Source organism: Furipterus horrens, unplaced genomic scaffold (assembly GCF_987537825.1).
Source record: "Furipterus horrens unplaced genomic scaffold, mFurHor1.1.pri manual_scaffold_9, whole genome shotgun sequence".
Classification (NCBI taxonomy): Eukaryota; Metazoa; Chordata; class Mammalia; order Chiroptera; family Furipteridae; genus Furipterus; species Furipterus horrens.
In genome coordinates, this window is record NW_028327179.1 from 30,482,477 (window position 1) to 30,509,223 (window position 26,747).

At 39.7% G+C, this 26,747-nt stretch overlaps 1 protein-coding gene across 1 annotated transcript in view; it reads left to right on the top strand.

Annotated features, from left to right (window-relative positions):
• Nucleotides 1–21,581, top strand: part of PON1 (paraoxonase 1) — a 30,668-nt gene extending 9,087 nt beyond the window's left edge. The window contains exons 3-10 of the mRNA XM_090287836.1: nt 969–1,039; nt 3,167–3,222; nt 4,357–4,525; nt 7,550–7,676; nt 11,369–11,569; nt 12,871–12,952; nt 16,712–16,840; nt 21,339–21,581. Of these exons, the coding sequence (XP_090143962.1) occupies nt 969–1,039; nt 3,167–3,222; nt 4,357–4,525; nt 7,550–7,676; nt 11,369–11,569; nt 12,871–12,952; nt 16,712–16,840; nt 21,339–21,497 (994 nt within the window). The 3' untranslated portion in view covers nt 21,498–21,581. The remainder of the gene's footprint in view (nt 1–968; nt 1,040–3,166; nt 3,223–4,356; nt 4,526–7,549; nt 7,677–11,368; nt 11,570–12,870; nt 12,953–16,711; nt 16,841–21,338) is intronic.
• Nucleotides 21,582–26,747: the final 5,166 nt, after the last annotated feature.

A 26,747-nucleotide genomic window follows, 5' to 3' on the forward strand; every position in this document is an offset into this window, starting at 1 on the left:
TTTCCCTGGAAGAATAATGAAAGATCAATTGCCCCTAAATTCCTATCATTTTGTACCACGTTGGTAAGAATTTTATCCAACATGTCCATTGACCTCTAGCCCATCCTCTTCCTTCTGTGAGACTAAATTATCAGTAAGGTAAGTTCATTTGGGGGCTGTCTATCTTTAGCCAAATAAGATTTCCAGGGATTCTTAGATATTGTTACTGCTCATTATGACTATGATAATATATTTAGCAAATTGTTTGTTGTTTGAATCTCTTGGCTGGGCCAATGCGGCAGTCCATTTCTCATCAGTAGCTTTGCTTTGTTCAGACAGCCTGCTAGTACCTTCTTCTCACATCTGTTCTTTTTTCCTTTGTCCATCACACCTATGCCCCCTTCATGCATATGCATTCAGATTTAATAAGTTGTTTTTGAGTCTGTTTGTGTGAAATAGCTTTTTATATGCTAGCCTTAGGTATGATTTTGAAAAGTTATAAATCCTTTCAAGTGCACCCCTATTTTTCAAGTGACACACCTGACAGCAGATGCCCAGTCCAGGCCCTGTGGTCTGACTGGGCAGATGAGCTGGAGGCACATCTGTGAGCAGCCCTAAAACATCAATGGAATACATTGGAACCATGTTGCTATTTAATCCAAATTTCCACATAGGACTCTTACATTGCTGATGAAATAGTTTCTCTTCCTGCCAAAGTACACAGAGCCCTGAAGAGGACATTATGTATCATCTTCATGTATCTATTCACCTCTGCCTAATTAATACTAACTGTTGTACCTACAAGCCTCACATGTCTTGCTCTGGCCTTGCCTAGTAGAATTGCTCAGGATCCAAGGACCACAAACCCTGGGGTTGAAACCCAGGCAAAGTAAAGTTAAGGAAGACTTTACTGGCTACTTACCTTTGCAACTTAATTGTAATTTCTGAATAGTTTCATGTGTATTTTATTCTTTTATTTTCTTTTCCAGAGCACGACTTAATGCTTTCCGAGAAGTAACACCAGTAGAACTTCCTACATGTAATTTAGTTAAAGGAATAGGTAAGTATGTGAGAGAAGGAAATATCTTATTTTAACTTACAGTATTATTTTGCTATATATATGATTACTACTCCTATTCAATTTTCTTCCAGAATAAAACTATAAACCTAAAGAGTATGATTAAGTCAGTTAATTTTACTATAAATAAATTATTTGTCTTTTAACTTCACTAGCATATTGCCAAGGTGTTGACAGTGTTTTGATCATTTGTTTTTGTTTGGTCAGTTTAGTAAAACAATAGAACAATGTTTGATTTTGTGGTAATACAATGTGTGGAGGTGGCAGAGGAGAGATAGAAGGGAGAAAAGGCAGTGAGTAAAGAGTAAAACTTAAAAAAAATTAAACTTATTGATTATAAAAAGAGAGAGGAAGAGAGAGAGAGAAACATTAATTTGTTGTTCCACTCATGTACACATTCATTGGTTGCTTATTGTATGTGCCCTGACTGGAGATCGAACCCCAACCTTGGCATATTGGGAGGATGCTGTAATCAGCTGACCTAGGCCAGGACAAGGAGAGGTAAATTTTTTAAAAGCCCTAACATACCTTAGTAATTAACCACAAGACTTCTTGAGTTTCTCAGCAGATTTCTCCTTGGGTCTCATTAGTCAGAGCTAGACAACTGACTGCTGCCCTAGCTGCAAAGGAAGCTGGGGAAGTAGTTATCAGGCCTCCATTGTAGGAGTCAGGACCTGTCAGCAAAGATGATAGAGCAGGGGAATAACAGCTGGTAGGCCATCAACAGGGAATGTCATAACACTTGAGTCCCCATCTGGTTTCAACCAACCAGCTTTGTTATTTGAGGACAACTTGTCTGAAATCCATGCTTTTTTTTTTTTTTTTGGCTGTTTGTTCTTTTAAAAAAAATATTTACCTTAGTTGCCTAACATTAGAATTCTAGACCAGATGACTTATTCAGTTAGAATGGATAAGCTTGGTCAGATATCTTATAGTGAGTTTTTTTTCTAGAGAACAGATATGATATTGATATTAAATATCATTATATATTTTAAAAACAAATACACCTTCTAAGAGTATCAATATAAAACTAAAAGTTCTCATTTGTTTTTAGATTTGTTGAAATTTTCTAAATTTACATGTATTTAAATTATAACTAACTTGATATTTTATTGATGTTTATATTTAATAAGTAAATGCATATTCTGCATATGAAATGTATCCTCATTTTAACTGAAGTGTTTAGAATTCGCTTATATTTCCAATGTGGTTTTCAAGAGTTTATTTGATTTGGAACTATTAATATATATTATATCAATATATATTTAGAACTATTCATACTTATAATATAAATATATATTGGTAGTTTACTATGTGTCTTTTCCGCTGCCTTGCGGCATACCTCTTCAGGGGAAAGGCTAGGGGAGTAAACCCCGACAGAAAATCCGGAGCCGGAGTCCCTAAGGCGGTTTGACGTTGTAGTCAACACCGGCAACTCCTGCGGCGCACCTGAAGCCAAGCTGTATTGACTCCGTCTTTCCCTTGGATCCTTCAGCTGCGAAGAGAGGGGGGGTCTGCTGCATGGGCAACAGCAGACCCTCCATATCACCCTGCCCAGGCTCTGTAGCTTCAGCTTCACTGGAGAGGACACTCCAGCGACATCGCAAGATGTCGATTCAACACGGTAGGAGACAGATACCGTGTCACTCCCGAGTCGGACTGCACAGCCATTCTCGGCGGTGCAGATAGACTCTTAAGAAGCTACACCATCGTCTCTCGAGACGGACGGCTGCCGACGACGACTATGTGTCTTTAAGAATTAGCAAGCTATTTTCAAACTACCATACCTTTTGTACATTTTATGAATTTACATGAACTTTATGTGAGATTTCAAACTCTGGGAAAAATGTTTTAGTCCATCAATTAAAAACAAATATATTAAGTGTAAATTTTAAATACATGCAATTATATGAATATATGAATCTTTTAATTTTTGTATAATTTCAGTAGTCAATTGGAAAAATACATAAAATAATCGATTATTCTGAGCCATCAAAGAAAGCTGCATGTATAGTCTCATTTTTAAGTTAGGAATGACTTAAAAACAGGACCACTAGCTTCCTGCAATAGCGTGAAACAATCCATGCTCTTTGTTCTCCTTCCTGGCAGAAACTGGCTCTGAAGACTTGGAGATACTTCCTAATGGACTGGCGTTGATTAGCTCCGTAAGTGTGTTGTTTCACTATACCATTTTCTAGAACCAGGAACTTAAGTCTTTCATTTAATCCTTCTATATACCGATGTTCACCTTCACATAAAATGAGCAGTCATATGGTTCAAAAAACAAAGTATATATGTGTTTTCACTGGTGTTATAATTATGACCCTATAAGCTCTGTGCATATTTGTATTCTTGTGTGCACACTGAACTCTTACATTACCTATTCTTCCATTGTGACAATTTGTGAGCCCAATAAGTTCAAGAATGGCTTCCCATTCAACTCTTTATCCTTTGACTCATTTAAGCAGTGTACTCAAATATTTGCTGGATTTAGTTTACTTTTATACCTCACATGTCATTTAGATTTTTACCTTTTTTTTGGTACTTTTCAGAATAAGTTCTTTAATATAAAATTGCTGATAGGTAATTTCATATTTCTCAACTTTGAAGAGAGAATCCACCATGTTGATGGATACTCTCATGCATGCAGATCACTGTGGAAGTGGAATAGCTCCAGACAAAAGACAACAACGTAGTCTAGGATGACAGAGTTAGAGGATACAGTATACGGGTCATCCAGCCATTGAAAACCCTCTCCTGCCAGTTGTAATTTATGTAGTCCAGTGTTCTCTTATGAAGATGGAGGACCAGTCATCCTCTACAACAGACTCTTGCAAACCTTTTTTTTTAAAGCAACAGAATACATATTTTAAGCCAAATTACACACAGGGCCCCCATGTCTGAAACCAATACGAGCTGTGTTGTTCTCAGCTAAAGGCTCACTAGACTACCCCTAAACCTCTGTACCTGAGGTGCTCCCTTACAGTCCCTGTCTATACTGTTAAACCTCATTAGTAAGTTTCCCTTGGTCTGTTCTGCCATTTTTTAATCTTTCTCATGGGTTGGTAGCTGTGATACGGGACTCATATAGCTTTGTTGCATGGGATGGGTCTGTGCCTGTGTGTGTAGGTACCCGCTGATGGAGCATGTGGCTTCTAGGGCCTACTGTGGGCTTACTGCGCAAGGCAGCTAAGAGGCTGCCCATGTGGCCTTGTTGTGCGAAGCAGACAGAGTGAACCCACCTACCACCCCCTCAGCATTTGTAATAGTCCTGGCCTTTTCTCTTCATTATTCATAAGGGATTAAAATATCCTGGAATAAAGAGCTTTGAACCCAATAAGCCTGGAAAAATACTTCTGATGGACCTGAATGAGGAAGATCCAACAGTGATAGAACTGAAGATCACTGGCAGTACATTTGATCTCTCTTCATTTAACCCTCATGGGATCAGCACATTTACAGATGAAGGTAACAATATTTAATGTTTCTTAGAAATAAAACTACATTAAAAAAAGTTAATGGATGAATATTTATTTTCATTCAACTAAAATACAATCATGAATAATAATTGTACTTTAGTTGCATTTTAAATGTACTTCCTATGTTAATTAAGTATATTATAACTATTCAAGTGCTTGAGAATGTTAAAATATTTAAGATTTCTAATGCACCTAATTTAAGAAAATACTACCAGCATTCACATTATTCCTATAATTACTGTAATAATAATATTCAGCCCTAATAGTATAGGTTTTGAAGTTTTAAACCATTTTGCAGGTCCAAGCATGTGCAGGAATAGATTTTTCTAACATAAGCCATCTGCAGCCTATAGATGCACTGACAGAGTCACTATGGTCAGCTTTCTCTCAGCCCTGTTCCCTTCAATGGCTCCCTGTCCACTGGTTCCTCTGTTTTGTCTTTGGACTGCTTCTCTACATTTTAATATGTTACCTGCCCCCCATCCCTTATGTCTTCATTGCCTACCTGTCTACCTGCCTTCCTTCCTTTTCTTCCTTCTCTCTCTCTCTCTCTCTCTCTCTCTCTCTCTCTCTCTCTCTCTCTCTCTCTCTCTCTCTCTCTCTCATTTCAATGGTCTCTACATTAATTCTTAACCCCAAATTGTACATGGAAGCATCTGGGAAGTTTTCAAAAGCTTGATGCCCAGCACCCAGCCCCAAATGTTATGATTCAATCAGTCTGAGAGGCACCTGGGTGGCAGTATTTCTTAAAAGTTCTCCCAGTGGGTGATAAAAATGTAAGGCGAGGTTTGAGGACCTGTCTACGCTTGTGGCCACCACTTCCTTGTCAGACAATCCCTCCTTCAGTCCTTATTGCAGACTATACCCATTGTGGGTGGCCAGCATTGCTGCACTGAAAGTCTTCGGTCCTTATTAACAAACCTTCCTTTCTTTCAGCTCTTCTTCCCTTCCTCCCTCCCTCCCTCTCTCCCTCTGTTCCTGACTTCCTCCACCTCATTTTATGCAGGTGACCATGCCATCCTTTAAGTAACTTGCTCCTCCCTCTGATCCTACAGCAGGTTTTCTCTCCTGCTCCTCCTTTTGTCATTCATTTCAAAACCTCTGAGCATTTTCCAAAGGACTGCTCTTTTGTCTCTTCTTTATTTTCTTCATTTCAGAAAGTTTAACCATATCACAACTATAACTGTACCAACTTTCTTGGAGAACACCTCCAATGGAGTTTTTTTTTTTTTTAACCAGTTCTTTAGTTCCATTCCTTCAGCTTACTTGATAGTTCTATTTGGTTCCTCTGCTACAGCCACTTTCAACTCAAAATACTGCAAAATTATTTTCCATATTTTGATCTTCTCTTTTTCACTTCTACTTCATACAATTGAGAGAGCGAGAGAGAGAGAGAGAGAGAGAGAGAGAGAGAGAGAGAGAGAGAGATTCTCCCTTTTGATGATCTCTCTATGTATTTATCAACATTATATTTTATTTTCAAAATATTTTAAGTGCAAAGAAATATAGTGTTGGGCATGTATATACTTTTAAATAAAAATGGGCAAATACTACACAAATATTAGATAAACATTTCTCTAAGTTGCATTTGCATTAAACAGTACACTCCTTTCTACGACAGTGCATTTAGAGCTACTTTGCAATGGCTGTTAATGGATAGTTGGTTGGTATCTACCTTTATGGTCATTGCAAAGAATGCTAAAATAATGTTCTTGCACATACATCTTCTGTGTATATTTCCTTAGTATAAATTCTTAGAGGTAGATTTGACTGTGCAAAACATGAATCTGGGATTTAATCCTCACTTATGTTTGCTATCTGACTTGCTCATTCCTCAGACATCATCAGGGGCTTTTGATACTTCCTGTCAAATGCCTCCTTTCCTGCCTCTCCTCCTGGTCCGGTCCCTTTTCTCTACATGCCTGGTTGCTGCTGTAGCCTTGGAGTATGTTACTCGTTGGCTCACATTCCCCCTGAGTAAAGTGTGGATCCTTACCATAAACCCTAGCAAAACCAACCTTGCCTCCCTACCTATGGCTTCAGCCCTCCCACTCTTTCTGTCACTCACTTTCCTCCAACTACAACCTCGCTACTACAGGAATGTGCCAAGGAGCTCTTGCCTCAGGCCCTTTGCACATTCTCTTCGCTCAGCCTGATATGTTCTTTCACCAGATATTCACATGGTTTCATCTCTTATTTCATTTAGGTCTCTGCTTTAACATCACCTCCTCAGAGAGAACTTCTTTGACTGCCACAGAGAAAACTTTATTACTTTTCATCATTTTGTTCCATTTTATTTTCCCTTTGGGTCACTTAATACTAACTAAAATAAATTAAATACTTACTTGTTGAATGAAGAGCCTTCTAGATGACTTCTCTTCTCAAATCTGTTCATTTCAACCTACTAAACTTTGCATTGTTTTCCATTAAACACCAGTTTGGGCATGTCAAAGGTTTCCAAAAACTTACTGATTCTTAAGACGATAATCTAACTTTACTTGCCTCCTTCTTGACCAGTTAGGTGGGTCTCTTTCATGTCCCAAAGCTGCACTGACTCACAGAAGTGGCTTCCTTTGATACTCTCTCGGGTGTTATTTTATGGAATTTATCATCTTATACTGTGTGAATTATACCTGAACACATCTTCTCATATTAGTATTTCCCACTTCTTTTATCTCTTTTATCTCCACTCTGCATCTCACTGAGACCATCTGCAATAGAAAGCTTAACAAGCTCTTTGGAGTTTTAGTGTCAAGCACTGCTCATTCTTAATTTGAGGGTATTTTCCCCCCTGTGGAGTGTGGAGTTTTTTAGAGACTGTCACTGGTTTCTCCTTTAGCCATTTCTCTTTGGAACAATCACAAATGCTTCTCTCTACAAAGAGATGAAAATATTCCATCTGCCTGACACCCTAAGTACTAGTTGGAGGTGGGTTGAAATTGCTTTTTGGAGACAGTTCTGACAGCTGAGAGCTTAGTGAATGTTTCGAACTTTGTTTTTAATCTCTTCTCAGATAATACTGTGTACCTGCTGGTGGTGAACCATCCAGATGTCAAGTCCACTGTCGAGTTGTTTAAATTTCAAGAAGAAGAAAAATCACTTTTGCATCTGAAAACCATCAGACACAAACTTTTACCTAAGTATTGAAGTCTATCTTATTTCTATTTCCTTTTAACACTGGTGAATGGTTAATTCAATTCTAGCTTTTCCTCTTGACTGGGCAGGGCAAGGGGGTTGGGGATGGTAAGGAGGATAATGGCTGTTCAACTCTCCTTTCTGGCAGAGGCGAATTTAACAGCGGGTGCACCGGGTGCAAGCCATGGACCCTGACTTCTGAAGGGCCCCACAAAACCCCAACTTTACACTTCTTTCTAATGACACCAAGTTTAGTTTCATATGTGCAATTTTAATTACGTAGAAGTTTACAATCGGTGGTACAACCTGATAGTAAATTTATATTCGCTTATTTTCATTATTTCATTATCACGCTGCATAGGCCCCACGCGGCTGTGCTACTGCTCATCGGAGCAATAGAGTCATATTTGCTACTTCGTACTTACAAAGGTTCTCCTTCAGCACAGACTTACAATATACGCAAATATGCAAGGATGTAAATTAGTTTGTGGATATGTACTTGTTTCACTTACGGTTTTAAAAATAGTTTTCTGTGCATATAAATAAATACTCTTATTTTCCCTGTCTCTCTCTCTTTTTTAAGGGGCCCAATATTTTCTTCTGCACCCGGCGCCTCAACCGACCTTAATCCGCCTCTGCTTTCTGGTGATCATACACTCCTCCAAATGTTCTCCTGAGAAACTTTTGAGAACCCAAGCCTCTCAGAGAGGACCCATTCCATTTGGCTCTCATTTTTTAAGTTGTCTGGGTACTGGCTTATGACTCCTGGCCTCTGAATGTCTGTTAGAGCTTTTACCAAGGAAAATCTCTGCTCTTTTCAAAAAACAGACTTAATAATTTCAAACCCAAACCAGTTTCATAGATGAATTTCATACCTTGAGTTTATCTATTTGTAATTTATTTTTATGTTTTAAAAAATGGAATCTTTGATGTTTCTATGAATTAGACACATATAGCTAGAGGATACCTGAAATCCAGTGCCTCTAAGACCCTCGGTCACTGCCTCTGCTGCAGTTAGGCTGCACCTGATTTATGAAACCGCAGATCTGTGATAATGTGATAACAGCTCCACCCTGGGCTCCTTGAAAACATGACATATGGAAAAAAGAAATACTCAAAGACCCCTGATCCCTGTCAATCCAACACAAAGTCAACTTCCTTGCTTACCTTAAGGTTTGATTTATGAGGCAAGTGATGGATTTAGGATAATAATCTACACTTTTTTTCCCAAACAGTTTTTATCCTCTATTAAGGAATTCTAGCATCCCCACCCCTATTGGAATAATTCACATACAGCTTTCAACTACCTCAGTATTTGTAAATCTAGATTCTTTTAAATGATGTGTTATTTATGCAGGTACCTAGCAATGCACCTGGCATATATTAATAGTTTGCACTCAGTGTTACCAGCGCCTTTTCCTCTCCTATTTTTTAACCTGGTGGTTTTGAAGGTCAATCAACCAATTAGTGGCTGATTAGGAACTATGGCCCACGTGTTTTTCTGCAGCCAAAGGATGAGTGAAAGTTCAGAAAAGAGCTTTTGATGGGAGAGTTTATCTGTACATTCATGCCACAATATATTATATTTTAGGAAGAGAATGAGAACACCGAGAATGTGCCAAAAACCAAGATCTAAATTCGGGAAAAGTATGTAGGATGGAGAAGCTGGACTAATAATAATAGTAGTGGTAGTAGTAGTAGTAATAGCAACTTATGGAGCTTTAACTGCATTAGGTGCTGCAATAACCAATTTAAACAGGTTATTTTTATTAATGTTTTACAAATACCTTCTAGTCTTGGTTTTATTATTATACCATTTAGATTTTTAAAATTTGAGGCCTGGAGTATTTAACTGGCCCCATGTCACCATTGGTAAGTGTACAGCTGGGATTTTAATCCTGGTAGCTTGAGTCTGGAGTTGGTGAATGGAACCACTATAAAATAGTGAAAACATATTTGTTTCACCATCTAATCTTGGAAATCCCAGACTTGTATAATTTCTCAGGATTAGAGGTTTTTTAAATTTTGTTTTTTTTCCTGGGCCAATTACAAAAATATTGTCTTTGGCAATGTAGAACTGAAAATAACTATAGTGCCACAATTAATTGAAGTTCTGCTCTCTCTACCCTAGGACTACCCAGGTATATTTTCTGCTTTGTATTCGGTGTTTGTTTACAACATTAATTTTTGAATTACTAATCTATTATAAGTTAAGCTTGTTATTACTAATAATAACACAATGGTCATTATTGGTCATTTACCATATGTTGGGAATAGTGCCAAGGGCTTTGCACTCATTATATCATTTGATTCTTACCACAAGTTTTCAAGGCATAGAATGGAAACTGAGGCTCAGAGTTTAGTGACAAGCTGTGACCCCACAGGTGACAGCAAATGAAGTCGGGATTCATATGGAGTCCATAAGATTTTCAAACTATCACCCTAAACCATTCTGCTATACTCCTTTGTTTGAAAAACAGCAAATGATTGTGAAGCATACTAATTTTGGAAATTTGCTTTTGAAAAAGAAAGGGGAAAAAAAACCCAGCTTGCAGGTTTATGCCTGGAGCCTGCACAAACTAATCTTAAATTCCTGGACCTTTTTTTTCTCACATAGTGACAGTGGCTACCATTGACTGAGGGTTTGGTGAGGGGCCGGTTCCCTGCAAATCACACCACAGGCACTGTCTCATTGTAATTCATGCTGCATCTCCACAAATTAAGATTCTGACCCATAGTCTTAGACTAATGAGCTGCATGACTTTGGGAAAATCATTTAACCTCTCTTTACAGATGAGAAAACTGAGGCTTTGTACACTTATCTAACTCACCCAGGAGCCCAGAGCAACGTCAGAGTTCTGCAATAGAGAGGAGATTATTCTCTCCCAGATAATGGCCCCAGGGAACTTCTGTCACCTCAATCAGCAAAGAATGACTCACTTACGTGTTTGCTGTTGTACCTATTAAAGCAGAAAAATAGGCTCATATATCTTAGATTTTCAGTAACAGAGAGAGAATGAAAATCAGAAAGAAAAAAAGCCATAGCATTCTATTTCTGAGCAGTGTTTTTCACGGACATTTTACTCAGAATCATGAAACTTTAAAGGTGGAAGTGACTCTCTAAAGCTGAAACAGATCAGTCCATTGCATCCTTCTTTACAGGCAAAGAAACTGAGGCCCTGAAATGTGAAATGAATGATTCTCCCTAAATCACACAGAAATAGTAGCAAAGCTTTAACTAAAATGCAAGTCATAATACTGCCAGTGTCCTCTCTATTGCCTGATGAGGCCTTGGACTGCTGTCTATGAGAGTGAGCACTATAAGAGCATAAATACATTTTGCCTCAATAATGATTCCTGGCCTAATATGTACTGAATTTAGTACCTACACACACACACACACACACACACAGGCATGCAACCCCCCCCCCCCAAGCCATAGCACTATTTTAAGATATAGTAAATAGGACTTTTATATTATATTTTAATCTTCTCTTAGGGGTTCTTAGAGTAATTCTGGTCTTGGAGGATTGTACAGTGGGACTGATTTCATATGAGTTCCCTGCCATATAGGTAGAGTGAAGGCTCCATCCCATATCTTGATTTTAGGAATAGGTATTAATGAATGCCAATGTATAATCCTGTAATATACAATACCTTCAGCTGTGTATATGATATGTGTGTGTTTGAATTGCAGCTTGAATGATATTGTTGCTGTGGGACCTGAGCACTTTTATGGCACAAACGATCACTATTTTGTCGACCCCGACTTGAAATCCTGGGAGCGATATTTGGGCTTGGCGTGGTCGTATGTTGTTTACTATAGTCCAGATGAAGTCAAAGTGGTGGCAGATGGGTTTGATTTCGCTAATGGAATCAACATTTCACCTGATGGCAAGTATGGAAACTTTCAAAAATGTCACGCACTTCCCTGTATTCTTGTTAGATATCTTTCTGAACATATTCCTTCCCTAAGTAACATAGTACATTTTAACATGTTATCCTAGTAAGAGGAAATTAAGAAAAAATGTAAGATATCTTAATTTATCAAATCAAAGTTTTCTATTTTGTGAAGATATACTTTTGAATTGGGGGGGCAGGGAAAGTACATTCCAAAAGGGTGAATACACATTTAGTATTACTAATTATTACTGTGAAAGGTGTTTAGCATTGCTAAATAATACTGTGATAAACATTTAGTACTACGAAATAGCTTTGCTTTGAGGGAAGATTTTTTAGTGTATAATGAGATTAATACCAGTAGGTGTATATATCAGTAGTGCTGCTTCTATGACAAAATACAGTGCTTGCACCAAAATGTAAATCAAGGCACTGCTTCCTTCATCAAAAAAGTGCTACTAGGGGAAGAAAATCAACTAAGCAGTGGGCTCAGTGATGTAGTTGATTTACATTATTATCTGGTGGTGACCTTGAAACAAGCAAATTCCCACTTTGGGTGCATTGCCATATATAATCTGTCTCTATCCACCTGTATACCCTTCCTCATCTGTAACACCATGAGTTCCAGAGGGTTAGTGACATATTTAGAGATACCAACGTGAATAGCTTGCAATTATTCGTATCATCTCCTGGTCTGCAAAAATAGCAGATAATCATTCTTTCTTTGTTCTGAGATCACTGCGCTTAGATTGACCACAGGTCTTTATGATGAGTGTGCCATTGCACTGTGCACAAAATACTAAATCTACAGGGTCAGGACCAGACTTGGGGCAGGAGAGAGGGAGGCTTCTTTCCAATCCAGGACAAGCATCCTGTCCTCTCTCATGCTTTATTTCTCTGGCATAAAACAAGGGGCTGAGTGTCAAAGGGCTTCCCCGCAGCCTGTTGGGGAGAATCCCGACTCTCTGACATGCAGAACCTGGGGCTCACCCCTATATTGACAAACTAAGAGATGCATTGCAATGCTTTTATCTCCCAGATGTAAGAGCTGGTGTTTAGGGCTAAGTTCCTTCACTACTGACAGGGCCAACTAGTTTCCTACCCTTAGAAATAACTTTACAGGATGAAACCTCCTGTGTAAAGTCATTAGTTCTTTCAGAATCTTGGCATACTTTGAGAGGGGCTCCATTTTCAGTCTCTAAGCAAAGTTCTTCTTGAGGAAGAGTTATCACAACTTCCCCATCACCTTTAGGATCACATCACTTCGAGTGCTTTGATGGAGCTCTTTCTTCTTTGAAGGTACGTCTATATATCTGAAATTCTGGCTCATAAGATTCATGTGTATGAAAAGCACGCTAATTGGACTTTAACTTCATTGAAGGTAAGCTGTATTAACGCTTCAGTTTGCAGAGTGATAATTAGATTCTAACTGATTTGTGAAATTAAAAGTGAGGAAAAGAGGATTGTCTGACTGGAGTGGGTGAGAACCGCTTTTTCACTCCTTTATGAAGAGCCTTCGGCATCTTCTGTATGTGTTGCTCACTTTTACTCGGCTGTGGAGTGGGAAGCCCCAGAGCACACGGCTCACCTAAGGAAACTTGGATTCCTTCTACTCTAGTGAGTTTTAAGCTTGGCATTGTTTCCTAGACCTATCTTTCTCTCTCCCTCCCTCCCTTCCTTCCTTCCTGTTCTCCTTCCTTCTCTTTTTCCCTTCATTTTTTCTCTCTTTCCCTCTCTCTTTCTCCCTCCTCTTCCTCTCCTTTCTTTCTCCCTCTTTCTTTTTTCCTCTATGTTGATGGAAAAAGCAAGAAATAACCTCAACTGGTATTTCATATGACAGCTCTCCACCATAGTCACAAAGCCTAAGCACCATCAATGGCTGCCATGTGCCCCAGCAGCCCACCCCGTGTTGCCTTTATCTCCAGCCTTGTCCCTCTGCTCAGCCTCTCCTGCTTGCACAGGCCTGGGGCTTGCCTGGTGTGGTCCCGCCTCCTGATGGGGCACCGTCCCCTCTGCTCCCGTGCATTTCCTTCAGATGGCCATAGTTCTCTCCTTCATATCCTTTCAGGTTTTACTAAAATGTCACCACAGTGAGGCCTCCCCTGGCTACTAAACTGCAGTTGCATCTCTGTCCACCCTACACACACACACACACACACACACACACACTTCCTATCTCCTTTACAACTTTATTTTCCCTTCAGCATTTATCACGAACACACCATATATTTTATTTAGCCTCTCTGTTGGCTGCCTCTCCCACTAGGCTATAAGCTCCACAAGGACAGATTCCCACCCCCATTTGTCCCTGTAAGACTTCCCCCCAATCTCTTCACTATTCAGCAAGTACTTGCTAATTTAGTATGATGGGGCTGGGTGTGTTTCAGGGGCTCCTCTTCTGCCCCCACCACTTTTGACCCATTTTGAAGATTTGGTTCCAAAGAGGTAAAAACACAAAAAGAGAGGAAAGAGAGAGTAAGAGCAAAGTGGAACATTGTGGACGTAGCCCCCTGCCCCTGCCGTAACCGCCCACAGCATGAAGTGCTGTCACCAGGCCCCATGACTGTTCCTGTTTGCACATTCGAGGAACTGTCAGGACGGTCTCCACCCTGAGAAAATCACCTTGAAGCAACAACAAATGTAACATTATGTTTGAGATTAAAAATCATTGGCAGGGCCAGTTTGGTATTAAAGTAAAAGGAATTTCACACACTTATACTGGCTGAGAGAATAAGAACAAACTGTCGTTATAGCTATACGTACTTCTGTAAATTGAAAGTTAAAGGATTTTCTTAGAATCTAATCCAATATACGTTCAACATACAATGATAAAGCTGTGGCTCCCGGCAAGGCAAGGTTGAGGGCAAGGCTTATTTGAGGTTTGGCTCCCACGTTCGGCAACAGATCATGCCTGTCTCTTGACATAACTCAGTTGAGACTATTCCTGCCACTAAAACGTTCTTCCTTTTGAAGGGTCATAGGGATTAAGCCAGTTAATTAATACCTGGAGTGCTAAGAAATTTGATAAAACTCGCTGAGACTGATCTTAGAATTTTCAGTGAGATGTGGATGGGTTTATGTCTTATCAAAGTGTGACATATACATACAATGAAGTATTATTCAGTGTTAAAAAGAAATGAAGTACTAATACATGCAACAACATGAATGAGCCTTGAAGATATTATGCTAAGTGACATAAGCTAGACACAAAAGGGAGAATATTCTAGGATCCCACTTATATGAGGTACCTAGATTAGGCAAATTCACAGATAGGAAGTGCAATAGAAGCTACCAGGGGCTGGAGCATGGAGGAATGTGGAGCTTTTGGGCAGTTTCTGTTCGGGGTGATGAAAGGTTCTGGAAGTAGATAGAGGTGATGGTTGTACAACATTGTGAATGTACTTAATGCCACTGAATTGTATGATGAAAACTGTTAAAATGACAAATTCCATGTTACACATCTCTTACCACAATGAAAACAATCCCCTGCCCCAAATTCAAGGCAGTCAATGAATTAGTCTCACTTCAATGAATTACAGTTCCCTAAAAATTGGGATATTTGTTAACAGAGGATACTGTTTTTCCCAAAAAGAATAGTTTATTAAGTTTCCTTGACCAAGGAATGTAAAAATTTCCAGTTGACTTTGTGGAGGCTCGCCACATAGCTTGCGTGTGTGCACTGTGGTGAGTTAGTATTGGCAGGAATTACAGGTTTGCAAGGCAAGAGACCAGCACAGGCTCCCTTTTGGACCGTGAGCATTTCCTTGGCAGGAACCAGGTCTGCCGCTCACTCTACTCTCTCCATGGGCTGAACTCCTTGCAGAGCACATGGTAGAAGCTCAGGAGGTGTGTGTTGAATGAATGGGACCCTGGGCTTCTGTGTCTTTCTCCCACCTTCACCACGGACTCCCAACTTATAGGCTTTTATCTGCTATGGAATTCACCCATTGGCTATCATCTCTTCCAAAGATAATAGCAGAGCCCTGAGACAAATATTTCCCTCACTTAAAGAAAGTAACATATCAGAGCAGAATGTCTGACACTGTGATAGATGGGGGCTTGGCTGGTGGAGAAGGCCTGGAGATGGTCTTGGCCAGAAAGCATGATTGCTCAGCTACCCCCTTTGGCCAGCCTTGCCTGTTGTCAAAGTATGAATGAGCGATGGATTTGCATGAAGGTGAAAAGGAGACTCTGCCATGATGCTTGAGCCCTCTAGTCCCTTCAGGGACATGTGGGGATGGCTCTCATTTTGAGGAAGGAGCACGGGGTGGCTGTCTCCCTGCAGGGGCCTGCCCACACTCTGGTCTTGGCAATGCATCACCGCCAGGTATTCCAGTCTCTGGGCACTGAGGTGTGCTGGCCTCTGTTTGAGGTACACACTAGATATTGCTTCTCCAACTGAGAGTGAGAGGGAAACAAATAGATGTGATTTCTTCCCAATAGAAGGCAGCCAAGATGATGAATGGTGGAATTAAGAATCGTTGGTGTTATTTACGATCCTGTTGCAAAGCCTTGACAGCAATCTGGGCGGTCATCACATGCTTGCTACTTATATTTAGCAAATAAACAGCAGAAGAACAGGGAGTTAAATAACATCAGGAAACTAAAGAAGAAACTTCTTCCCAACTCCTAGGGAGAAAGTCGACCCCAGGTGATCTTTTGTCCTCCAGCTGCACAGCCTGTGATTAGTGGCTGAAGATGAGCCTACATTTCACTGAGGTTCTCATCAGAAAGGAATCTGAATTTCCTGGTTGTTTTCTGAATGCTTATAAAAATACATTTGTGCATGCTGTTTTAGAAGTGAACTGTTTTAAACTGCACTTAAAAAACTGGTCTTTCCCCCTTCGTTTTTAGGTTGATACACAGAGGTTAGTCCAGATGATTTCATCAGAATTTTAATACTCTTTCTTGGTTTTCTGTATCTTCCCTTTCCCTCATCTGTCCTGATCAAACACTAGCAAGGATGGGATTCCATGAGTGCTCTTGAAATGGGCAGAATCACTGTGTTCCTGCCACCAGCAGTGTGGCGACCAAGGACAAGACAGTCGTTTCACTGACATATTGCTCTATCATCTCTCTCTTTTTTTTTTTTTTTTTTCACTTTCTGCCTTTTGTTCTCCCCTTGTTTTTACTCTGGAAGTCCCTGGTCTCTAACACACTTGTGGATAACATATCCGTGGATCCTGTGACAGGGGACCTGTGGGTTGGATGCCATCCCAATGGCGTAAGAATCTTCTCCTATGACGCGGAGCACCCTCCCGCATCAGAGGTTAGTGTGAAAATGAATCCGTTCAGTAACTTTATTCCCAGCTGTTTTTCAGTTAAAAACATAAGTCTCAATTATATGGGCAAATAAAAGGGAGGACATGGATAGATGGTCCAAATGATCAGATGGAAAAAGGAATTTGACTTTGGGAGATGTTTTAGGCAGAGTCCAGTCAGGGGACAGATGGTGGCACATTTAAACTGGGTGACTTGAGGGGATTAAATAAGGACACCTCGTGCACAGTTGTGGGCCAAGTATAGGGAAACCCACAGGGTTGGCAAGGGGGCTGGGAATGCTTACAGAAACCAGAACAAGAAGAGAGCTGTGTGTGGAAAGGGTCTTCTGAGAGGAACCTGGTCTCTCTCTGGTTGAGGGATGTAGCCAATGAGCAGAGACCCACAGGGAGGATGCCTGGAGGACAGGTACCCCACCTCCCCCTCAGACTTCCCATTCCCCGCTCCTGCTGACCCTTTGTGGATCCTAATTGGGAGTTGAAGGGCAAGGGAGACCTCAAAGTCAGTCTTTGTGCATCTGAGCTGAGTGGAGAGTGGACCTGGGGGCTGGGTTAGGGTGGCCAGCATTGAACTGGGGTCTGTGTCTTTATTTCACTAATGAGTTTCTCCAACTTGGGAATTCACAGTAGTTTAAAACATATAATGTACCAAATTGCTATGGTCTCATCATTTGTTATCTGCCTGCCTACTCAACCGCCCCTTCCTCTGAGTCAGTATATACACAAGTTAACACAGTGAACCTCTCCTGAAGCACAAGTGAGCAACCTCTGACCTTCCCTGGAAGAGAAGATAAGTCATATGCCAAAATTATCTTAGATTAAAAGACCTTTTCTTCCATCTTAGTTGTACTACCCAAAGTCCCTACTTGTGTCCATGGTCTTTAGTTAGTGGACTATTTTGTCAGTACAAGTAAGAACTTGGAATTCACTTTGCCACAGACATTAAAATGCTTACTATGACTTACCTGGGGTTTGTCATTGTGAGTTTTCAGTATGTACTAATTATACTCATTATTTACATCAAATATATGGTATTATTTTTGACATAATCTATTGAGATGTATACTTTTTAAAGCTTAGTTTTAAGAATAAGTCTCACACTACCTCTCAACAGAAAAAATAAATTTTTATAGCCTATGAGTCTTGAATCTAAAAAAAGAAAAAGAAACTTCTGGCCAAGATGGAGGCCTAGACAGACATGCTACATCTCTCTCCATAATTAAGGAAGAATATAACTATAGACAACCAGAAGTTCCAGAAAATAGAGCTGCATGGAAGTCCAGCAAACAAACATTTAAAGGAGAAATACTCATCCAGACAGGTAGGGGGGTGGAGACGGGGCAGAGAGGATGCGGTGTGGTGGCAGCAGCAGATGCGGCAGCAGCAGGCTGGCAGAAAGTGCAGTCAAACATTTAAAAATGTCGAGAGGGACACCTGGGGAGTGCTCCCAATACCAGAAGAGACCACACAGCTCACAGTTCCAGTGCTTGGGATAATAAAGGCTCATTGCTTCTGACTGTGCAAACAAGTGGGAGTTGGGGCAATGGCAGAAACTGCCAGTATCTCCGCACAGTCCATTTGTTTAAAGGGCCCCCACATCGGCCAGGGCAACAGCTAGAGAGGCACCAGGCCCATACAGAAGTGGGAGAAGTGTCTGGAAAAGGGGTGAGTGCTGAGCAAGTGGAATTGTTCCCTCTCAGACCCTTCCCCAACACACAGCACCACAACATGGTGAGAGCTGTCGCCCTGTACTGACGAATACCAAAGGCTTTGCCCCTTACAACGTAACAGGTGTGACAGCTCTACCTAAGACAAAGAGGCAAACAAACACAGGAGCCTGTCAAGATGAGACAGAGAAATATGGCCCAAAAGGGGGAATGGATCAAGGTTCCTTCCAGTGGGAGAACTAAGCAATGAGGAGCTAGCCAACCTAACAGATGCAGAGTTCAAAACACTGGTGATGAAGATGCTCAAAGGCTTGACAGATATACTTAAGTATGGCAAATGAATAAGGGAAGAAGTGAAGGCTATGCTAAGTGAAATGCAGGAAAATCCACACAAAACCAATGGTGAAGAGAAGGAAACTGTCGTTCAAATCATTGATTTGGAATATAAGGAAGGAAAAAACAGTCAGCCAATACAGAATGAGGAAACAAGAATTGCAAAAAAAATGAGGAGAGGCTTAGGAACCTCTGGGACAACTTTAAACGTGCCAACATCCAAATCATAAGGGTGTTAGAAGGAGAAGAGGAAAAGCAAGAAATCAAAAAAGCTTATGTGAAAAAATAATGAAGGAAAACTTCCCAAATTTGGTGAAGGAAATAGACATACAAGTCCAGGAAGCACAGAGAGTCCCGGGTGAGCTGGACCCAGAGGGGACCACACCAAGACACATCATGATTAAAATGCCAAAGGTGAAAGATAAAGAGAGAATCCTAAAAGCAGCAAGAAAGAAGCAGAGAGTTGCGTACAAAGGGGCGCCTATAAGTCTATCAGCTGATTTCTCAAAAGAAACTTTGTAGGCAAGAAGGGACTGGCAAGAAGTATTCAATGTGATGAAAAGCAAGGACCTACAACCAAGATTACTCTATCCAGCAAAGCTATCATTTAGAATGGAAGGGCAGATAAAGTGCTTCCCAGACAAGGTAAAGCTATAGGAGTTCATCATCACCAAGCCATTATTATATGAAATGTTAAAGGAATTTATTTAATAAAAGAAGATCAACACTATGAACATTAAAATGACAACAAACTCACAACTATCAACAACTGAATCTAAAAAATAAAAACAAAAACAAACTATACAAACAACCAGAACAGGAACAGCATCATAGGTGTGGGGATTATTTGCAAGGTTATTAGCTGAGAGGGGAAGGGGGAAAAATGGGAAAATGGTGCAGGAACTAAGAAGCATAATCGGTTGTTACAAAATACAGGGGGGAGTTAATATATAGGAAAGGGCAAAGCCAAATAACTTATATGCATGACCCATGGACATGAACTAAGGGGTTAGCTGGAGGGAAGGTGGGTACTGGGAAGTGGGGAGCAAAGGGAAAAGAAATTGGGGCAACTATAACAACATAATCAATAAAATATACTTTAAAATCACACACCAAATGTATACTTCCAGTTACATTATAGTCCTTCATACCTTTTGTTTTTGGGTTTATAGGACAATTGTGATTATGTTTCATGGCAATTCCTTGAGCCTTTTGCTCATTCTTACTAGTAAGATGTTGTATGGTAGGTTTAATAGAATTGAAGAAATATATACTGTGGTGTGTTCACTGGATCTTAGCAGAATGTTAGGTTCTAATTTGTTCTTGTTTGTTAGCTCATTTGGCGAACTTGGGTCATTTGCTATAGCATGAACTTGGTTTGCTGATCTGGAAAAAAAACACTTTCTAATGATGGATCTGTTAAAGCATAGCAAAAAGTAATAACAGTCCATTATCGAAAGCACTGCCCTATAGAAGAGTACTTTCGGTTTATTAAAAGAGGCTTAATTACTTGAGCCAAGGTGCACCATCAACTATTTCCCAGTAAGTAGCTACTGCAATTTAATGCTGCAGCAATTTTCTAAAACGTCTGTCTTTGGTGTCAGTAAATGTCTTAAAGAGGTCTCTTTAAATACTCCTACTGACCCTTTAATATCTAGGCACTGGCCTTTCTGGTCCGCCAGGTTTGATATTTTTGTATGTAGGTAATCTTTCTTCAAGTCATTGTATTTCACCCTAGAAACTTAAGAATAGAAAGTCGGAAGGGAACTTAACATTGTCCCACCCACCTCGTTTCACAGATGAGAAACGAATGGTTAATAGAAGATCCAAAACACAACCTTGGACTCCAGGCTTACAGTGTGCTTGTTAGAGTAAAATGAATCATATGAAACTGACATTTTATCACCTAAAAAAGTCAAATACGGGTTATTTCATGTAGTCAGTCTAACATGCTACTACATTGTTGCTCATGATATACAATCATATTTCTGCTCAACTAAATGAAGGAAACTGAACTTACAAAATCTAATTTAGAGTTGGGATCTTAAGTTCAGAGAAATGGAGAAGTGTGGTACAGAGATATATTCTTTTTTGGGACATAATTTTTTTTTTTGATTGCCAGCATTTAAAAACCAAGAGTTAAATATAAACATCCAGATTCTTAGTTTACTTGAAAATAGACAAAATCTGTCCTGAATGTCAGCATGGCAATAATTTCACTATTACTAACAGTCCCCTGCCCCAAAATTTACCATAGTCCCTCCTCTTCCCTAATGTCTCACACTCAAGCTGTGCTCCTCATTTATTCTTTGCCTTGCCTCTGCAGGCCTGTCATTTTGCTAATGAGGGAGCAGGTTTCTTATATTGAAAATACTTTTAGAACAAAATATGATTTACCTAAAGGCTTCTTCTGGAGGAATGACTCCATATTTAAAGTTATGTTTTAAGTGATTAAAAAAATATTAACCAAATATGATTTCTTTGCTAGGTACTCCAAATCCAGAACATTTTAACAGAAGAACCCAAAGTCACAGTGATTTATGCAGAAAACGGTACAGTGTTGCAGGGAAGTTCAGTTGCTGCTGTGTACAAGGGAAAACTGCTGATTGGCACTGTGTACCAAAAAGCCCTTTACTGCAAGCTCTAATAGGCCAAGTTGCACCCACACCATGGAGACCGTGAGCCTGTCATTTCAACTGCTTGCCACCTCAAAGAGACTACCATGATCTCATCTGAACGATGAACACCGACCCTAAATGAGGACACAGTTAGGGATGAAAGTACTGTTCATCTGAGAAATACAATGTGTAAGGCTTTTGAGAGTACAATATCAAATCAGTCTTGGGAGACTTGAAAACCTCATTTACAATAAAGTGGTTAATGTTGTCACATCAGTTATCAGGTAGTCATTAAATCCTGAAACTACAAAAGGACTCAAAAGGTACTTTCCCTAAGACCTGCGTTCCTAAGCACACATGAGCTTATTGCTGCCTTGCTGGATCTTATTCAGAAAACAGGACAGCAGGCCCTGGCCGAGTTGCTCAGTTGGTTGGAGGGTTGTCCCATACACCAAAAGGTTGTGGGTTCGATTCCTGGTGAGGACACATACCTAGGTTGCAGGTTTGATCCCAGTTGGGGTGCAAACAGGAGGCAACCGATTGATGTTTTTCTCTCACATCAATGTTTCTCTCTCCTTCCTCTAAAATCAATATATCCTTCAGTGAGGATTAAAAAAAATATGTATCTAAAAAGAAAAAAAGAAAACAGGAGAGCAACATGGCTTCATGGGCCATCAGAAGCCCAGTACGCACCCAGGGACTCTAGTTCATGTGCCGGACAACTGGACATGCCCTAAAAATCAGCCGTCAGTTCCAGGCATCTCTCCCTAAGTGAAGCCATTAGGCACGCTGCAGAGTCGGACTTATGTTCCCCCCTCTACTTACTTACGACTTTCTTAGTAAATACAAACTTAAATACCCCAACTCCCCTTTTATTCTTGCTTATTCAATTCTCCTCTAGAAAATGGCATGTAAGAAAATCTCAAAATTGTTGGGAGTGTTGTCACACTTAAAAATTATATGAGTGTCTCTTATGTCAGCATGCATTATACATTTTAGTTTCTTTGATCTGGTAAAAAGAAGGAGTTCGTTCACATCAGTGATTGGATACAGAAGGATGCCCATAACTGATGTGGGGTAAAGCTAATTGCCCCAAGATAACCCTGTTGTTGAGGTGGTGGTTTTTCTTTTTCTATTTTAACTTGCTATGGAGGCTAAGAAGAAAACAATGTAAAAGTAAACAAAAATAGACCTTTGGCTATGTTCTGAGACAGGACACTGAAAAAAAGGGCGGGGGGGGGGGGGGGAGATGGCTGTTATTTTCTTATAAAAGCCCTACGGAGCTATGGCTTCCAGGATGAATGACCTCTATGGGATGTTAAGGCAGTTGTGTTAGAAACAAAGTTTTTCTAAGGCATTTGCCGTGATGATGGTCTGGCCTTTGGAGAAAAATGTTTTGCTGAAAAATTGAGAACAGCTAATAGTTTAAGACCACTGACTTCAAGTAATAAACAGGAACATTTTGTTTGGATTGAAAAACACTTTCCTCCCAACTGAAGAGTTATTTTCGTCATAATTTCAGTGATCATGATGTCATGTTATTTAGTGATGCCGCTTGCAGCTTCTGAAGCTGGATTCTCCGAAATATTGTTTTGAAACCATCAGTAGCTATGGTACTTACGTTGAAAAAAGCCACATTATTTTCTTTAAAAAGATATTACTTGATATCATCAATAAAATGACCACCGTCTGTTCTCTGATTTTTAACAGAATAAGCAAATTCTGCTCCCCTTGAAAAGAGAAAGCTATCCAGCCTGACATAGCTTACAATTAAGATAATTGTAAAAGTGACACATGCTTCCTCTTGGTTAGGAATTTCTTAACCCACTCCAAGAAAAACAGCTTAATTCATTTATTCGGATGCTTTGACCTACATTTTTTGCATTGCCAAAGGTTTAGTCATAGATAAACCATGGTCTGCATGTGTGCATGTGCTTGTGAGAAATTAACACCCTCTCATTCGATATATTCAAATCTTCTCACCACTTAAAGTTTTGGAAATAAAATTGTTGAAAGGAACCCCATACTCTGGGATGGTCCAATTCTTAGCTTGCCCCAACAGCCACACTGAGGGACTGTGTGAGGCCAGCTGCTTAAAGATTTGTCACCAACTTTCTCCTGGCCAACAGGTGTCAGAAACTGTGATGGTGAAGCCACAGTGGGAACAGCAAGATGGGTGGAGGGAGCTTCTAGGGAAGCTTTGATCTTTTATCTTTATGCCCAGTTCTGTAATTGTGCTTTCAAATGGAACTCTAGCTGCCAATTTACACTTTACCTGGGCTGAAACTTATTTTTAGTTTCATTTCCATGGAAAATATGCACTTTGCTCTTGATTGATAGATGTATTTTGACAGTTAATTCAGGGTTACCCAGTCAAGGCTTGTTGAAGGTGAAAATGGAAAATGAAGGTGAAAAAAATTCCTTCGACAGATCTCAGTGTTTCTCTTTTTATTGCATTCGTTGTCTAACAACAATAATACTCATTGGCAAGGAATTTATTTACACTAACAAATTAAAGTTAATCACATGTATTTTTAGATTGGTCAGAAAACAAAGGATATTTTGCTTTGAATGCTTCTGAAAACCAAAGAGTAAGAAAGGCCATTTGAAACAGAACAATCTAGAGAAATACATATAAACCAAGCACAAGAGGACAATTCAGACGTGGCACTATTGTCTCTTCCATGCAAATGACCAGACACCAAAAGGTACAAATCAGAAATGTCAGATAACATGCTATTCGTATTTATTGGACTTAAAATTACTCTCAAACAACTTTTTTTCCCTTTATATAAGGAAAGAATAAAATAAATCAACTTCCTACAATGGAACAGAATTCATTCTCTCTCTTTTTCATTTTCAGTCAGTTTGTTAGTCATAGGCAGCACGCGTACTTGTTTAATTGTAACTCCATTAAAAAAATACAAAAGCAGTAGTGATGACCATAAATAATATTAAGGAAACACATACATAAATATTTAAGGGATTTCACTATGCACTAACTAAATCTTAGGTTGTTGGGAAGTGTTATCTAGCCAGACTGCCTCTTAATTCCCACTTTTTAAGGTAATTTGATTATCTTTGGCCAATTGTTCTTTCACACATGAAAGATTAAATCCTTACCAGAAAACTCAGGTGTGTAAATAAAAGAGCTGAGAGAACTAGAAGTGTACACCTTCCAACAACATACTTACACTCACATCCATTTGGCAATGACCTAACCAGGCCATCACTCAGCAAAAGGAAGATAAATGGTCATGTGATGGCAATGCTGCCATCAGAGAGCCAGTAGTTAGTGACTTACGCATCACGGCTACCAAAAATATCATAGCAGAGCATGACCGAATGCACAAGAACACACAGTGCAATTTTTAGCCAAGGAAACTGCAGTGGGAAACGCCCAAAGCTGCATAAACTTATGAGCTTCAACTCAGCAATGTGCAATCTTGACATCAAAGCATTAACCAAACATTTCAGGAAATCTTATATTACTAAAATACCAAGTTTCTAATAAATCAATTTTACCAAAATATATAGACATGTAGAAGGATAAGTGCATTTAGTAGAAGAAATACATTAAAAAAATCTCTTAAAATCTTATGAGCCATTCAATGTATATACAACACAAAAAGTGGCAATAAGGCTGATTACTGATGGGGGTCCTAACTGACAATACCAAGTTCCAAATACAATACTTTTTTTAATGCCATGTCATTGCAGTATGTGTGTGTAAGGTGGGAGATATATTCACACATATGTAGTCTGTATATCTACACAAGTGGCATGCACATTATTGAGATGTTGCCTCTTATTCATTCTTGAATCCCTAGCAGTTTGGGGGTTGGAATCGGGGTAGGGCCAATGATGGGAAATCATCATGTTTCTTTCCTTCTCCACTCTATAGACTTGGAAGCAAGGGCATGTGCTGTACTTGGTATGTGAGCCTTCAAGTAACAACCATGCCCTCAACACATCCACACAGACACCCACGTATGGGCAGGTAGGGGCCCTCTGTTCACCATCAAGTAGAACATGACACTTTCATTTTCCAGGGGGAAATGGATCTCTAGGCTTTTTCTTTGCCCTCTGACTTCTTGGCTGGGTCTATTCTCTACAACTCCTTTAAGTTATGCAAATACTGCTGGTGTACTGTCCGCTGTTATTCCCCCCCCCCCCCGCCCCGCCCCAGTGTTTTGGACCAAGACTAAATTTCCTGAGACTTTAAATAACTAAGACAAATGTAAATAAAATCTGCCTGCAGACCATGGCTGCTTTTTCAGAAGTGAACTGCAGCAACCACATTCATATTCTTACAACACTTTTCTTTAGAAATTTACTTGCCCTTCCCATCATCATAATGAAAACAACTCTGGTAGAAAATATGGATATTCTATTTCTGGACCTCATCCTAAAGGCTTAGCTTCAGAATAGTGTACAGGTAGACCCTTGATTAAAGGTAAATTTGAAAAATTCAGGAAGTGCTCAGGACTTAGCGTTAGGTAGGGGACACGGACCCTAGACAGATGTCCACCAAATGAAATGCCCCCATTCTACAGCTCTCTTGGGACAGTACATTTAGTTACCCACAGGGAATTCTGTAATTCTTAAATTTCTCAATGTAGCGAGGGGGCTATAACACCTTCAAAGTGCAGATATTTCTTTAGCATCATTAGGATGCCTCTCTAGAATCTTCTTGAATACTATTTTTAAACACATGGTTTTTTTCTCTTGAGGCTTTGCCCATAAAACCTTTAACACGTATAAATGAGTTAAATATCCATATAAATGCAAACTTTCATTTACCTTTTAAAATATAATTTTAAAGCACATGCTAATCCAATCACACAAGCAACCATACAGGCTAATTAAGGTCGAACAATCTGTGACTACTTTTGTAGGTTGGGTCTAGGATATCATAAGATTTCAGGCTGGAGATGGCTGCAGTGTACAAGGTAGCGGCAAGGGTCAATTTGGTTCCTCATGCACCCACTTGCCACTTTGTTCTCAACAATACCAAAGGAGCACCAGGTAGGTGTTCCCATTCCATGCCTCTTAAAAGCTGAGTTTGGCATTAGCACCTGGGTTAAAAATGCTTATTTGACGTTGAGGGTAGGAAATTCATCAACTTAGCTAAAGAAAGATAGTATAGAATAGCTTTATTGTCATAAAACTAGAGGTGGACTTCATCAGTCTGTTAGAATGGGCAAAATTGGGTTTCTGCCATAACTTATTACTCTTAAGTTAACTTGTGATTCAGGCAAAGGAAAAAAAAAAGATAT